A 13,022-nucleotide genomic window follows, 5' to 3' on the forward strand; every position below is an offset into this window, starting at 1 on the left:
AAGTGTCCAGCACTGTTACACAGAGAATGGAGAATATGATGCAAGGCAGAGAGAGAGAGAGAGAGAGAGAGAGAGAATTTCTAATTCCACTTTTATTACTAAAGACATATTGAGAACCAACTTCATTTGCTTAAGGATCAACTGTTAGTTCCAAGTAATTTCCCTGTGTTGCCTCATTGCTGGAGAATGTATGGAAAATGCTGCTTAGGGGTAAATCCACACTTCCAATGAAGTCTTAAGCTCCCAGTTGACATAAATCCCCTTCCAAATGGAAATGAAACATGCTACCCAAAAATATAAGCATTGCACGATATAATACAATGTACAGTTAAGTAACGCTCCCCAAGCAGCCTTTTCATTATCCGCGTTTAACTTAGCCCCACATTTCAGGGCAGTATAAAAGGATACAAAGGAATAAATGCAACATTTCCCCCCAAAACCAAGAGAAAAGAAATCTTTCTGCAAATGTGCCAAAATTAACACAGTATTCTGGGATTATTGTCATCTCATTGAATATGTGCCCATTACCATTCTGTCACAATATTAAAGATTCTCCAAGTGATCCCATGGCAAAAAACTCAAATTCAGAAATCAGCATTTGACTGCACATTTTACAGCACACATTTTACTGCTGAACTTTATACTCATGCATTACTCTTACATCAGTAGGTTGCAAAAAAAAAATAGACCACTTGTAATTCTTCTGCTAAATCCCATGGTAGTTTATCATACTGAACCATTACTTGGTTTTTTATACATGTTCTGCTAATGTCTTGAACACTAAGGAAGTCTGGAGAAAATATCAGCCCCATGAAATTAATAAGAAATCTGGGGCACGAGGCAACTGAAGTCTCCTTGTATTTTTCTTTTTCTAAAGAGTATTATACGCTATCCCCACTGAAACCAATGGGACTTGAAAATTCTTAATCTTGAGCAGATTCAACACTTTCACTATCTTTTTAATCCAATTTTGCCAGAGCACAAGCACAAAATGCCTTAAGTGATCCCAGCACTAACACCAAAAAATAAAAATGAAAAATGGAACATTTTAGATCAGCCACAAAATAAATGTCAACCCAAACTTCAAAAAGTTGCACTTACCTCATGTTTCAGGGTCCCGGGTTCTGAAACAAATGTAAAAATTGGCATAGTCAGAAACTGAAAGTTCACTCCGTTCAACAGTAATTCCTTGCTGTGCGGTTTGGTGAGAGTACACGGAGCTGCTTTGTTTAGCTAGCTGATACCTGTTTTATGCTCCACCAGCCCTGGGGCTCAGCTCGTTATTTTGCAAACTGTGTTCACTTACTTTTATTGGCTCAGGTTAAGCAGCACTGAACAGCCATAAACAGATTCAAGTTTATGCTTAACTCTGACGACACACGGCTTTCCAAACCAAGAAATCTACTATATACATTCTGAAATAGTTTGATGAAAGGAAAAACTCAGAAGCTCAGACTTTACAGATTCAACATTTGCACTGCAGTGCAAGACTTCAGGAGACAGCATGGGAGCTTCTCTTCCCAAAGGAAATGAATCTGGGAACTATTACATCAGATAATGCAAAATCCTTATTTATTTTGTATTCTGACAATAATGTTTTCCAGGACGTTTTTGCATTCATACAATATATTGTGATGCCATGGATATTCCCAATAAAATAACTTGTTATGCTGGAATTTGGACTCTCTTGTGTGAAGTACAAGCATACATAAAGCAGTAGCAACAAATACAATTACTAAGAGCTGTACTTTTCATTGCTGGAAATCTTTTGAAAAGTCAAGGAAACTTCAGCCATATGAGGTGGGGATGCCCATACGCAAAAGTTTATCAGAAGAAAATGAACATTTTAAGAGAGAAATTATCAAATAACACTATACTATTAGACTTGCTATCTGTTTTTCAGTCTACACAGGAGTTTTAATATGAAAGGAATGTAAGTTTAGTTATATATGGAAACTGCCAACACCAAACTTAAATGTTTTTTATAGATATATAACAGGGTTTTTTTATAGATATATATCAGAGGAGAATTGTCAAAAAGTTTATGGGAAAATGGTCACTGTTTATTGATTTTTGTAACCTGAATTTATTAATGGTAAGCTGGCAATTATACTCTAATATGCATAATTTTGAAAAAGTGTTTTAATAATGTTACTTTTAGGTTAGAGTGAGTTGCATCAAAGCTGCAGGAGGAGCATTTCGCTTGCACAGTATGACTTCCCCATGCTATCCTCTCCCTGCACACACACACACACACACACACACACACACACACTGCTCCAGAAGGTCTTTCAACACTTTGGAGCAGATTATCAGGGTGCATAAAGAGCTGCAAGGGAGAGGAGGGGGAAGTCCCATTGTGCAAGTGGAAGCCTTTTGTATGAGCAGAACAGCAGAGGTGAATACAACCCAGTATCAACAAACTTTTGAAAGCATGCTACAAAATTAATCTAGCTTTACCTTAATTTTTTCTAAAGTGTATTAATTGTAGACACTCTCTCTTGTTCTGTTTTTGTTTTTTTAAATTAAGACAAGGCTACAGGCTGGTCTACTATCCTTGCGTAGTCATCACTTACTGACTGCAGCATCAAGTAGTGACTTGCACTTCTCTTTGAACAATCATAGATTGTGCACCACAGATAGCCCTTAAGTATCACTTCTTATTACCGCAGATACAATGGCCTGCATCCAAATAACAGAGGAATCAGCTTTGCGCATCCCAATGGTGTTTGAATTCACATTTATCAAACAGTAGTCCTCTTTGGTAGGGAGCTTCAGAATCACATTGTGTCATGGCACTGGTAGAAGGGGTGGGGTGGAGGGATTCAATCAAATATCTCACCGGCCATACACCAAGCCATTGCTGCTTGGAAGAAGGAAGAAGAAGCTCTAAGTTTTGCAGATAGGTATCAAAGATTAAGAAGAGGTTTCTGGCTTTCCAAAGTAGCTGTAAATATTGCTTAGTGCTAAACTGATGTTCTGCTGGGCTAGGGCTACCTTCTCTCTTTCAATTCCAACTGTATGTTTATAAGTAGATATTGTAAAAACAAGAATCTGGACAGAAAGGAGGAAAAGAAACCAGAGTTCTGCAGCTGGCTGACATAAAGCAGTCTTGTTGTAAGGTTGTGCTGGTGGTTTAAAGGCACTAATCCTGCTTTAAAGACAAGCACTGTCTTATTGATATGCATGCATGCATACACACACACACACACACACACACCTGCCACACACACACTCTGCTTATATACATGTAAATCAACAAATGCTGCAAAACACACCTGAAGAGCACAATCATATTTATACTACTCAAAGATAAGCCCCACTGTATTCAAAGGAGCTTTCTCCATAGTAAGTATGTTGAGGATTGCAGCCTAAATCTCCAAATAATATATTGTCATAATAAAACTGATCCTGCAACACTACTGTACCAGCTTCCCACTACTTAGGAAAGTGGAGAGTTTGAAACAACACTATTTCTTACAAAAAGACTGAGAAAACTAAGAAAGAAACTGCATGAGCCACATCTAAAATGGCCACTCCTACGAACAAAGTTCAACTTTGGGCATTTTTTTAATGTATGCTCAGAGTATACAGTCCAAGACATGAGTGGGCCTGCCCTCTACTTTGTTTGAATAGCTTATCTTGAAATGAAGTACAACTCATGCTGTTTGGCAGTACATATTACCTAATGCAACTGCTAGATCTGTTTATTTCCAGGCAGGTTTCCAAGTTTTACCCCTGCACTTTGCCTTATTGAAAACATAATACTGAATAGACCACTTTGGAAACATCAAGTCCAAACTGGTCTTAAGAACATGAGAATCTCCTTGTGGGATCACACCACCGATTTAGCAATCCATCTCTCACACCTGGCAGCCAAATGCCCTTAGGACACAATGTCTCAAATCTCAACATGGTGAACTTAAAAACTGCATGCCTCTACGACATTTTAGATGTACACATAAAACCACAACATGTACAGCCAAACACACACAAGACCATGGTTCTGTGTTGCATCTGAATGTTACTAAAACAAGGGAAGGCATGAGGGCAGCCAAGCTTGGCTGAGGGCCAGTTCACACATTACATTTGATATTTCAGCGTTTGAGATGTTTCAAGTGTATGAAAGCAGCAAAGTGTTCACCATAGATGTAGGCTCACAAGGGAACCATGAACTGCCTGTACACACCGAGGCAAAAAAAGCAGCAGCAGATTTGCCTCTACTATTGTATGGATTGGCCCTTACACATGGCAACTATGAAGACTGAACATTTCTACCTATTTTTGTCAACTTTTAGCTCTACAGTCATCCCTCTTAAACAGTAATACAAAAGGATACTTGCTGATACTACCTCTGATTGGATCAGATTCAGCTTACCACTGGTCTGGTGAAATATGTCTCCATCAACCTCTGCAGGATTAAATCTTGCCAAGGTACATTCATTCGCCTTATCGCATAAACTTCTAATTAGAAGTTCAGGAAGAAGGTTCCACTTTCCTTCCTTTTCCAGTTATCTACCTGACAGGTAGCCAGGATGGAAAGTGGTGTCGGGGGTGTGTGTGTGTGTGTGTGTGTGTGTGCAATAAAGCAATCAGTGGTTCAGCAAAGAGTTGGGGAGCAGTTCAGTCTACACTTGAGCAACAAGTTGCTGAAACAGAAACCCTATTAGCTCCTTGTATCACATCCTGACTCCTGCTGTACAGGCTCCTCTTTCTGGTCATCTGCAGACTCGGCATTGAAGATGGCAAAGGCTAGACCAGCAACTCTCTCCCTTGAAAGCTACCAAGATGGTGCAGGGAATAAGAGGGTTCAGTTTCCTTGCCAGAGCCTCTGGCTTGAGACTGGTGCAGCCTTATGCAAGCATCTACTACTGAGCTTCATTTTGGGATGCAAACAGATTTTCTAATCACAAAATGCAAATATCATGCAGGGTTTTTTAGCCACCCTCAAATTACTATATGTGCCTGGACAACAATGCATGTCAATTATAGTAACCACCCTGAAGCCCTGATTAATGAATAGACTGACCAGATACAAAAGAACAATGTTCCTATACCTATAATAGTTCTTCAGAAGCAGCAATGTAAGCATGTGAAAAGTTGCATCTTCAGAAATTATCTTGGACACAGCTATTAAAAGGTACAGGAGCCCTGTACTTATTTGCATTTTGTCACCCTATCAACTATACTAAGGTTTGCATATTCTTCCCAAGTCCTTTTCAGGGTGCAATTAAACCATTTCAGTTTGAAGGCTAGAGGCACAGATCACACATAGACAGCCTCGTGGATTAAGGAATTGAATAAATTATCATTTTACAACAACAAAGCGGCAATATGTTCTTTTTCAACTTTATTTAAAACCTCTGTCCAATTTCCTAAAATTAGAAATGCATTAAAAATGGCCTAATCATGAACATACTTAGATTGTTCTGTCAAAAGCATAACGGTTTTCAGCTCTGGCATCTAATCTGAATAAAATCTAAAGGGAAGGAAAAAAATTCAAATGCTCTCCACAAAGGCCTGGTTTAGACACAACACTAATCTATAGTTTATTTAACCCCAAGTTTATTGCTGGCTTACAAACCTTGGTTTGTTTTAACTATGGCTTGGTGTTATGTGCAAACACAGAACCTTATCGGAACTATGGTTTGTTTGACCACCCTACCCAGCCACACATGAAGCTACAAGAACAGCAGAAGTAAGAATGCTCCTGCTACCTATAAATGCAGGCTGGTGGGTGAAGCTGGTTATCTCTGTTGTATTTCAATTGTCTAGATCTGCTGCAATTTATTATACTACCCACCTGATGTTGTTCTTGTTTATAGTGATATTTTAAGAGGATCTCTTATCTATTTGTTTTGAGTTATTTTAAATGTGGATTTTTACATTCTTTTTGGATTTGTTTGTGATTTTTATGATGCTGTAAAATGCTCAGAGATTTCTTTGAAATATGGAGTGGTATATAAAATACCTAAATAAATAAAGCACAGCATGAGGCAAGAACAGCTAACACAAAGCAAACTTGGGGGGGGGGACACAAGTCATGGTCTGCTTGATAATCTGTGGGAAAACTTGTGATTAATTTGTGGCTTGTTAAACAAACAATGGGACACGGGTGGCGCTGTGGTTTAAACCACATGGCCTAGGGCTTGCCGATCAGAAGGTCGGCGGTTTGAATCCCCGCAACGGGGTGAGCTCCCGTTGCTCGGTCCCTGCTCCGGCCAACCTAGCAGTTCAAAAGCACGACAAAGTGCAAGTAGATAAATAGGTACCGCTCTGGCGGGAAAGTAAACAGTGTTTCCATGCACTGCTCTGGTGCACCAGAAGCGGCTTGGTCATGCTGGTCACATTACCCGGAAGCTGTACGCCAGCTCCCTCGGCCAGTAAAGCGAGATGAGCACCGCAACCCAAGATTCATCCACAACTGGACCTAACGGTCAGGGGTCCCTTTACCTCTACCTAAACAAACCATGGCATAGCATTTTGTGTGGACCTGGCTGTTATGTCATGCCCCTGGGAGTGACAAATCAAAAGGAAAATGCTATCGAAATTTCTTCAAAGGGAACCTTACATAATTATAGTCAAATGTCTTATATTACATTAGGACAACATATCCATGTTGATAAAAGGCAGGAAAGTTTAATCAGGGAAGTATCTCAAATATATTTATTTTCAGGGATGGGGGTTTTGAATTGCGATAGCTTTGAAAATCTTACTTTCACTGCAGCGCTAGAGAAGTCTGGACCCATTTTGAGTTGAGCCTAGGTATGTAGGAAGGCATCATTTTCTGTTCCACCATTCCCTATATGCAGCACTGTCTGTTCTGCTGAAGTTTGTCTTCTTCCAAAAACTACATTATTTGTCTTACAGTCCCACTATGATGAAATTTCATCACTTACGTAAAATGTGCAGTTAATTACATAAATCATATTGTCATCACATTACTGTCACCATTGGTTCCAGCTACATACACTGGCATGCAGCCCCTGAATCACTGTTGCGTGTGGCTCCCAGTGGAAAAAGGCTGAACAGCCCTCAGTTGTGTGGGGGGATCTGGACCTCCACCAGAATTCTGAGGCACTCGAACCGTAGCTATCCCACCCTTGCTGTTTCATGTTGCAACATATTGAGGTAGAGCATGAGACACTAAACCACAGGGTCGTGGGTTCGAGCGCTACGTTGGGCAAAAGGTTCCTGCATGGCAGGGTTGGACTAGATGGCCCTCATGGTCCCTGCCAACTCTACAGTTCTATGAGTCTCTTATTCCAGGACTTCAAAATGCAATTATAATTATGCTTATAAAAGATCACTACAAAAGAGTATCTGCAATGCAACGAACACAAATTAGAAGAAAATTAAGTCTTAATTATAACTGGCAAGCTTTATGGCCTAATTAAAAAATTTATCCCAAACAATAAAAATGACTTACCACCCAAATTAGCTCTGCCACAATTGTCTAGCCTTCCCAAACATTCTTTGTGGACTCCAGCTCCGCACTTTGAACATAAATAGCCTTGACAAAAGGTTCCCCTGCAATACAAAGTAAGACGGTGGGGGAAATTAGAAGAAAAACTCAACCTTTTGTGTACAACCATGTTATTTGCAAGACAGTTTGGAAAGTTGTATTCTGTAGACTCCAGCATGGGCCAGGAACTGGGGGGAAACAAGTCTGGGTTCAGATACCACAACAAGCCAGATTCTGCCTTGCTTCCCAACAGCATAGCAACAGGAGGAAGGAAGGAAGAGCAGTGGGAGAGGTTTTCAGCACTGTGCACTAACACTCTGTGTGTTCACATTAAACCATAGTTTGCTTTTGACTATGGTTTAATATGACATGCAAATCAGGGCGCAGGAATTCATTATTATTTTTGCTTTCACATAAATGCACTGTATCATCACAATTTCTGTTTTACCTTCCATAACCGAGAACACATTACAATAGAAATACATTTTTTAATGTGCAATAAATCTTTCAGGGGCGGTGAAGAAAGAAGAAATGGCTTATCTAAGGAAAAAAATAACTTTATGGCTCATTAACAATAAAGGCTTCTCGGGGTTTGGGGGCCATCCAGCTGAGGTTCCACTCTTTATTCCACAAAGAGTAAATTGTGTTTAGTAATAACCACATGTTGCTTCAAACTGTTCAAGGAATGAGGCTCGATGGTTTTTCATTTCCATTGACTTTAACCGACCAAAATCTTTTCATAGACACTTAACCTTCCAATCACCTCATTCACAGAATATGCTCTGTGTTCTGGCCATAGTACAGTTTACAAGAGAGAAATTTCTTTGGACCACTTGTGGAGAAAACAGACTGCAAATAAAAACTGTGGCTCATAACAATGAGCAAGCTGTCAGAATGCTAACTTCAGGAACACCATGAAAAAACATTTTGAAACTGAAATAATGAAAGGAACCGAGTGTTAGGATCAAAAGAAGTTGCATGTGCATGCAGAGGAGAATTGAATAAGCAACCAGAATGTTCATTATTGCCATTCCAGAGGAGACAAGCTACTTTTTAAACTTAACAACAGCTTGGCTCCTCAGCATTAGAAATTACTAAAAGAAAAACTGTGTGTGTGTGTGTTTCTGGTTATCCAGACACATGCTACTTCTTTGGGTCCAAACCTAGGTCTGAAAATTCACACTAGAAATAATTATGGCATGCAGTGGATAAAAATTACAGCTACAGAGTTTTTAAATGATTCAGTGCTAGAAAAACTAAAGTTCCATTTTGGAACCTTTCCACACCATACTCGCCTATTTGGTCTGCTTTTCATTTTAAAAAAGATTATTGGTGCTTATATCTAGTAAGAGTTCTACCATTTTTGTTTTCACCATTTTTATTTCTATTTTTTTACCAAGCACCAGCTTTTTAAAAACTCTTTCAAATTACCACTAGGAAATTGCCAGTTTCCTTATTCTAAACGAACTCTTCATTTTCCAGACCACAGAGATGGAGGGCCAGGTTCTATAATAACGCTGTCAGCTTTGCTGAGAAGCCAGGCTCTTCCTTCTATCAACCGTCACATGGCAGCAGTCATTCCACCATGCTACAGTAGAAATGTGAAGAAAAAGGATGCAGGGCCATTCCATCTGCGTAGCTAGCAATGTTTGGGTCCACCTCTCCTTGAACTGTTCCCATCTCAGTTCATCATTAGAACTTTTAACTAAGCACTGGTACCTGAATTCACTTATTTCCCTCCTCTTGCCTAATACATTTTCCTTTTAGGTTGTGTTTTTTAGATTAGAATCCCAAGGACATGGACTGCTCTGTTTTGATTGATATGTAAGGCATTCTGTGAGCCCTTTATGGCTGACAATGAGAGTAAACATTTGTGCCTTCAATAACTCTGGGTTTCACAGTTATGAGCTCAGACATAGCAAAGATATTATGCATGAAAGAAGGGATGTAGCATTAAAATTAAACAGTGGGATTTCTCCCTCGCTACCTCATTCAGTCCCATAAACTTGAAAGCTTTTTCTTTTCTTTTCTTTGCAAACATTTTTTTTTCAGCTTGATAAAAATTTGGTAGGAACTCCATGAGCAACAAAAAAATTGTTCTACATACCCCACAAGCCACCAGTTGCACAGGTGGGATTTATCTATCAGCAAAACTATATATTTAGCTGCAAATATTCATACAGTTTAGACACTACAGCCAAATTTATCCTGATACTGAATTATCAGTTTCTGCAAGTTGGATTTTAAATCCTATCGGTTTTTAACAGGAGACCTTGTTCTAGCCAGACGGATAATTTTAATTAATTTATTCAATGCAATAGGTTTTTTTCCCAACTTTGGTGCAATTCTAATTATTATTCAGCTCCCTTGACACTTACCTCAGAAGCATCTGACAGACTTTGCAGGATGTTACACGAGTGAAGGTATGCATTTTGAAGTTATGAGTATTTGTTTCTCCATAATGCGGCCTTATGTTGGACCTAGAAAAAGATAGTTTTTAGTTCAATATTTGTAAATATTTGCAGAGCACAGCAACCAATATTTTGGTTGCTGTGCTTAGAGCAATAAAATATAGTCAATGATAAAGCTGAACAAAAAGGGCCGGCAAGGAGCTTCAAAAAGATCTCTCCAAACCGGGCATTAAAACAGCAAATGTGGTTCAGTGTAAACAAGTGTAAAGTGGTGCATCTCTGGGCAATATCAATGTCAGGAATGGGCCAGCCCAACTCAAGTCTGTCTCTTGGCCTCCCTCCTCTTCTGCTGCCACTTCTACTTCCGGACTTCTCTCCACCATAGAGTCTCCCTGATCATTAACCCTGTTACCTCTTCAGTTTCTGACACCTTCCAATCTTCTCACTCTTCTCACTCATTTTTGCCCCACCACCAGTCCCCTGACTCTGAGCCTTCTTTCCTTGGGGAAGAAGCTGGTGTCTCCCACCACACCTCTGCGTACAGCCAGCCCATGACAATCAACACTGATACGGATATTCTTCAAATATACGCAAACACAGTCTGAACTAGCAGTGTCTGACCAGGAAAGAGACCCGGGGATTGTGGTGGATAGCTTGAGAAAATGTGCAGCAGCTCTGAAAAGGGTGGATCCCAAGTTAAATTGAGTCCTGCCAGAATCTTCCATAGCTGTGTAAACAAAGCTATTCAGCCCTGGGTTAGAACTGCTCCAATTTCTACCTTTCCAGAAATGCTACAAAGACATGCAAAATATTTCTAAACATTACACCAAGAGCCATAAACACAGACTTCCTGACCCTAAAGCACTATGAAGGTTCTTCAAAGGCCTCACTCTCACTAGCCCCTTCCTGCTCCATCTTCAAATCTCCTACTCTTCTCTCTGGTTCCTGTTGCATTGCCTTTCAGCCACATTGCACCCCTGGACTCTCATAACTTCCCACTGAATTATTCTGATAGATCTGTTTTTCGAACAGGTTATTCTGAACATTCCAGCTTCCTATCAGCTCAGCCAATCAATGTTAGAAGTTTCACTGCCATTAGCACAAAGCAATATAGATTTATGCAAAACATATAAAGAATCTGAATGAGTAGAGGAGATTAATCAGAAAGAAAACTCATACAGTATGCCTGGAGGACATTCATTATGATGATGTTTCTATTATGGTAAAAACAATGCCAAGAACAAACATTTGCAGGCAGATTTAGTCATATCTAATATTGAAAAAGACATGAGAAAAATATATACAGACAAGTCAAAATGTTGTTGTGTTTGTGTTGCGTTGGAAATGTCCTGCTCACTGTTTTCCATCACCTTACCACCATATCCTGTAGCAGTGACTATAAAATACTCAAATGATAACTGTTTTATGCTGTTGTTTATGTAAATCTCTCAAATGCTGCTCATTCTTGGAGTCATATCTCATATGAGCCTATTTTTAATGCACTTATTCCTCTTAACTACAACATTGCTTGTTTGTATTTCAATAGTTTATTGGTTAAACAGGGGGCACAAGACAATAATGCAAATAAGAAATGTATCAGTGACTTTGTCATTTGCTCCTTTATGGATTTTCCAGCAAAAGCTACATTTGCTCAAATTGTCATCTGCACACAGACCTGTCTAAATAAGCAATTGGAAATGAACACACCAGCTGCTAATAGAACACATTACCCTTACGTGTGTGACCTACACGTGCAATTTTTATAATGCCAACATTGATTTCAAGTCACAGTAAAATGTAGTTTGTGTTACAATGTGGAACATTTATTTTATAGCTTTGTGTTTCACCTTTATCACATTAACAAGTGAGTAGAAATATTAAAAAGTGTAGGACTACCAAAGTAATATGCAGAAAACTAATTTTCTCCCAAGCTCATTAGGCATATACATTTTGTCTTCACTGTTGAAAAATGTAAGAGGGAGTGTGGATAAACAATGCATTTTTTGCCATAGAAATTCTTTCATGATTCTGTAATATTACAATTGACAAGAGATGCCACATGGGATATACAGTGGTACCTCGGTTTACAGACGCTTCAGGTTACTGACTCTGCTAACCCAGAAATAGTACCTCGGGTTAAGAACTTTGCTTCAGGATGGGAACAGATATTGCGTGGCAGAGGTGCGGCGGCAGCGGGAGGCCCCATTAGCTAAAGTGGTACCTCAGGTTAAGAACGGTTTCAGGTTAAGAACGGACCTCCGGAACAAATTAAGTTCTTAACCCGAGGTATCACTGTATGAGGAAGAGGAGGAGGAGGAGGAGGAAGAGGAGGACGACAGCTTGGATTCATCCTGATCTAGAGATCTACTGGTCAGCTAAGCTATACAATTTTGAGCATTCTCTGAACTAACAGCACAAAATGGAAGGGAAAGATGCAATATACAACAGCAAATGTACCCAATAACAAACATCAACAATGTGTCATTTTCTACTCCGCTTTCCAAGACTTGTTTCTTGAGTTAGGTCTCATTGAAGTGGCAGGCTTATAGCTGGGCTGTACGACTTCAGGCTAGCGAAGCAAGCTAAAACTTGGGGAGTTAACAAACTTCCTTGGTGAAAATTGCTTCACTGGGCAGTAAGCCACTATGCTCATTTCTCAAGAGCAGAAGTGCAAGTACAATGTGGGTTTCGGAAACACACACTGCAAACTCACACCTAAAGCACTTTGAAGTTCCACAGATTTCAATGGGAAAGTTAGATCTTAGATTTTCACGCACTGAATTCAACTTAAAAGAGTGCTTATATTTGACTGGATCATGTCCCTGGGTTTGGAAATGGCAGTAATGGCAACAAACGGTTCAGGGCAACCCCCAAAAGAAGCAACAACAAGTAATGTGTAACAGAGGCCACCTTCACCAAACCACAGTCTTAAATCTGAATCTCACCCCACAGTCCCCATCTCCCTTCACAGTCTTTGCTCGATAATACTGATTCTCACAAGACAGTGTGAATCAATACTTCAGCCTCCATTCACATGCAGCTGAAAACCATCAATTTGTGGGAACATTCACAAGCTCTCCTACAACTTCCATGTTATTTAATCACCCTTTTCCCATGGATTAAGGAAATATTATGATTCAATACTA

The 13,022-nt window shown here is 39.6% G+C and overlaps 1 protein-coding gene across 4 annotated transcripts in view; it reads right to left on the minus strand.

Moving 5' to 3' along the window:
* VAV3 (vav guanine nucleotide exchange factor 3) overlaps positions 1 to 13,022 on the minus strand; it is a 211,205-nt gene that overhangs the window by 50,379 nt on the left and 147,804 nt on the right. For all 4 annotated transcript variants that reach the window (XM_079981280.1, XM_079981277.1, XM_079981278.1 and 1 more), the window contains exons 16-18: positions 9,844 to 9,945; positions 7,430 to 7,530; positions 1,102 to 1,124 (exon numbers count right to left, since the gene is read on the minus strand). In XM_079981280.1, the coding sequence (XP_079837406.1) occupies positions 1,102 to 1,124; positions 7,430 to 7,530; positions 9,844 to 9,945 (226 nt within the window). The remainder of the gene's footprint in view (positions 1 to 1,101; positions 1,125 to 7,429; positions 7,531 to 9,843; positions 9,946 to 13,022) is intronic.

Source organism: Podarcis cretensis (assembly GCF_951804945.1).
Source record: "Podarcis cretensis genome assembly, chromosome: 6".
NCBI lineage: Eukaryota > Metazoa > Chordata > Lepidosauria > Squamata > Lacertidae > Podarcis > Podarcis cretensis.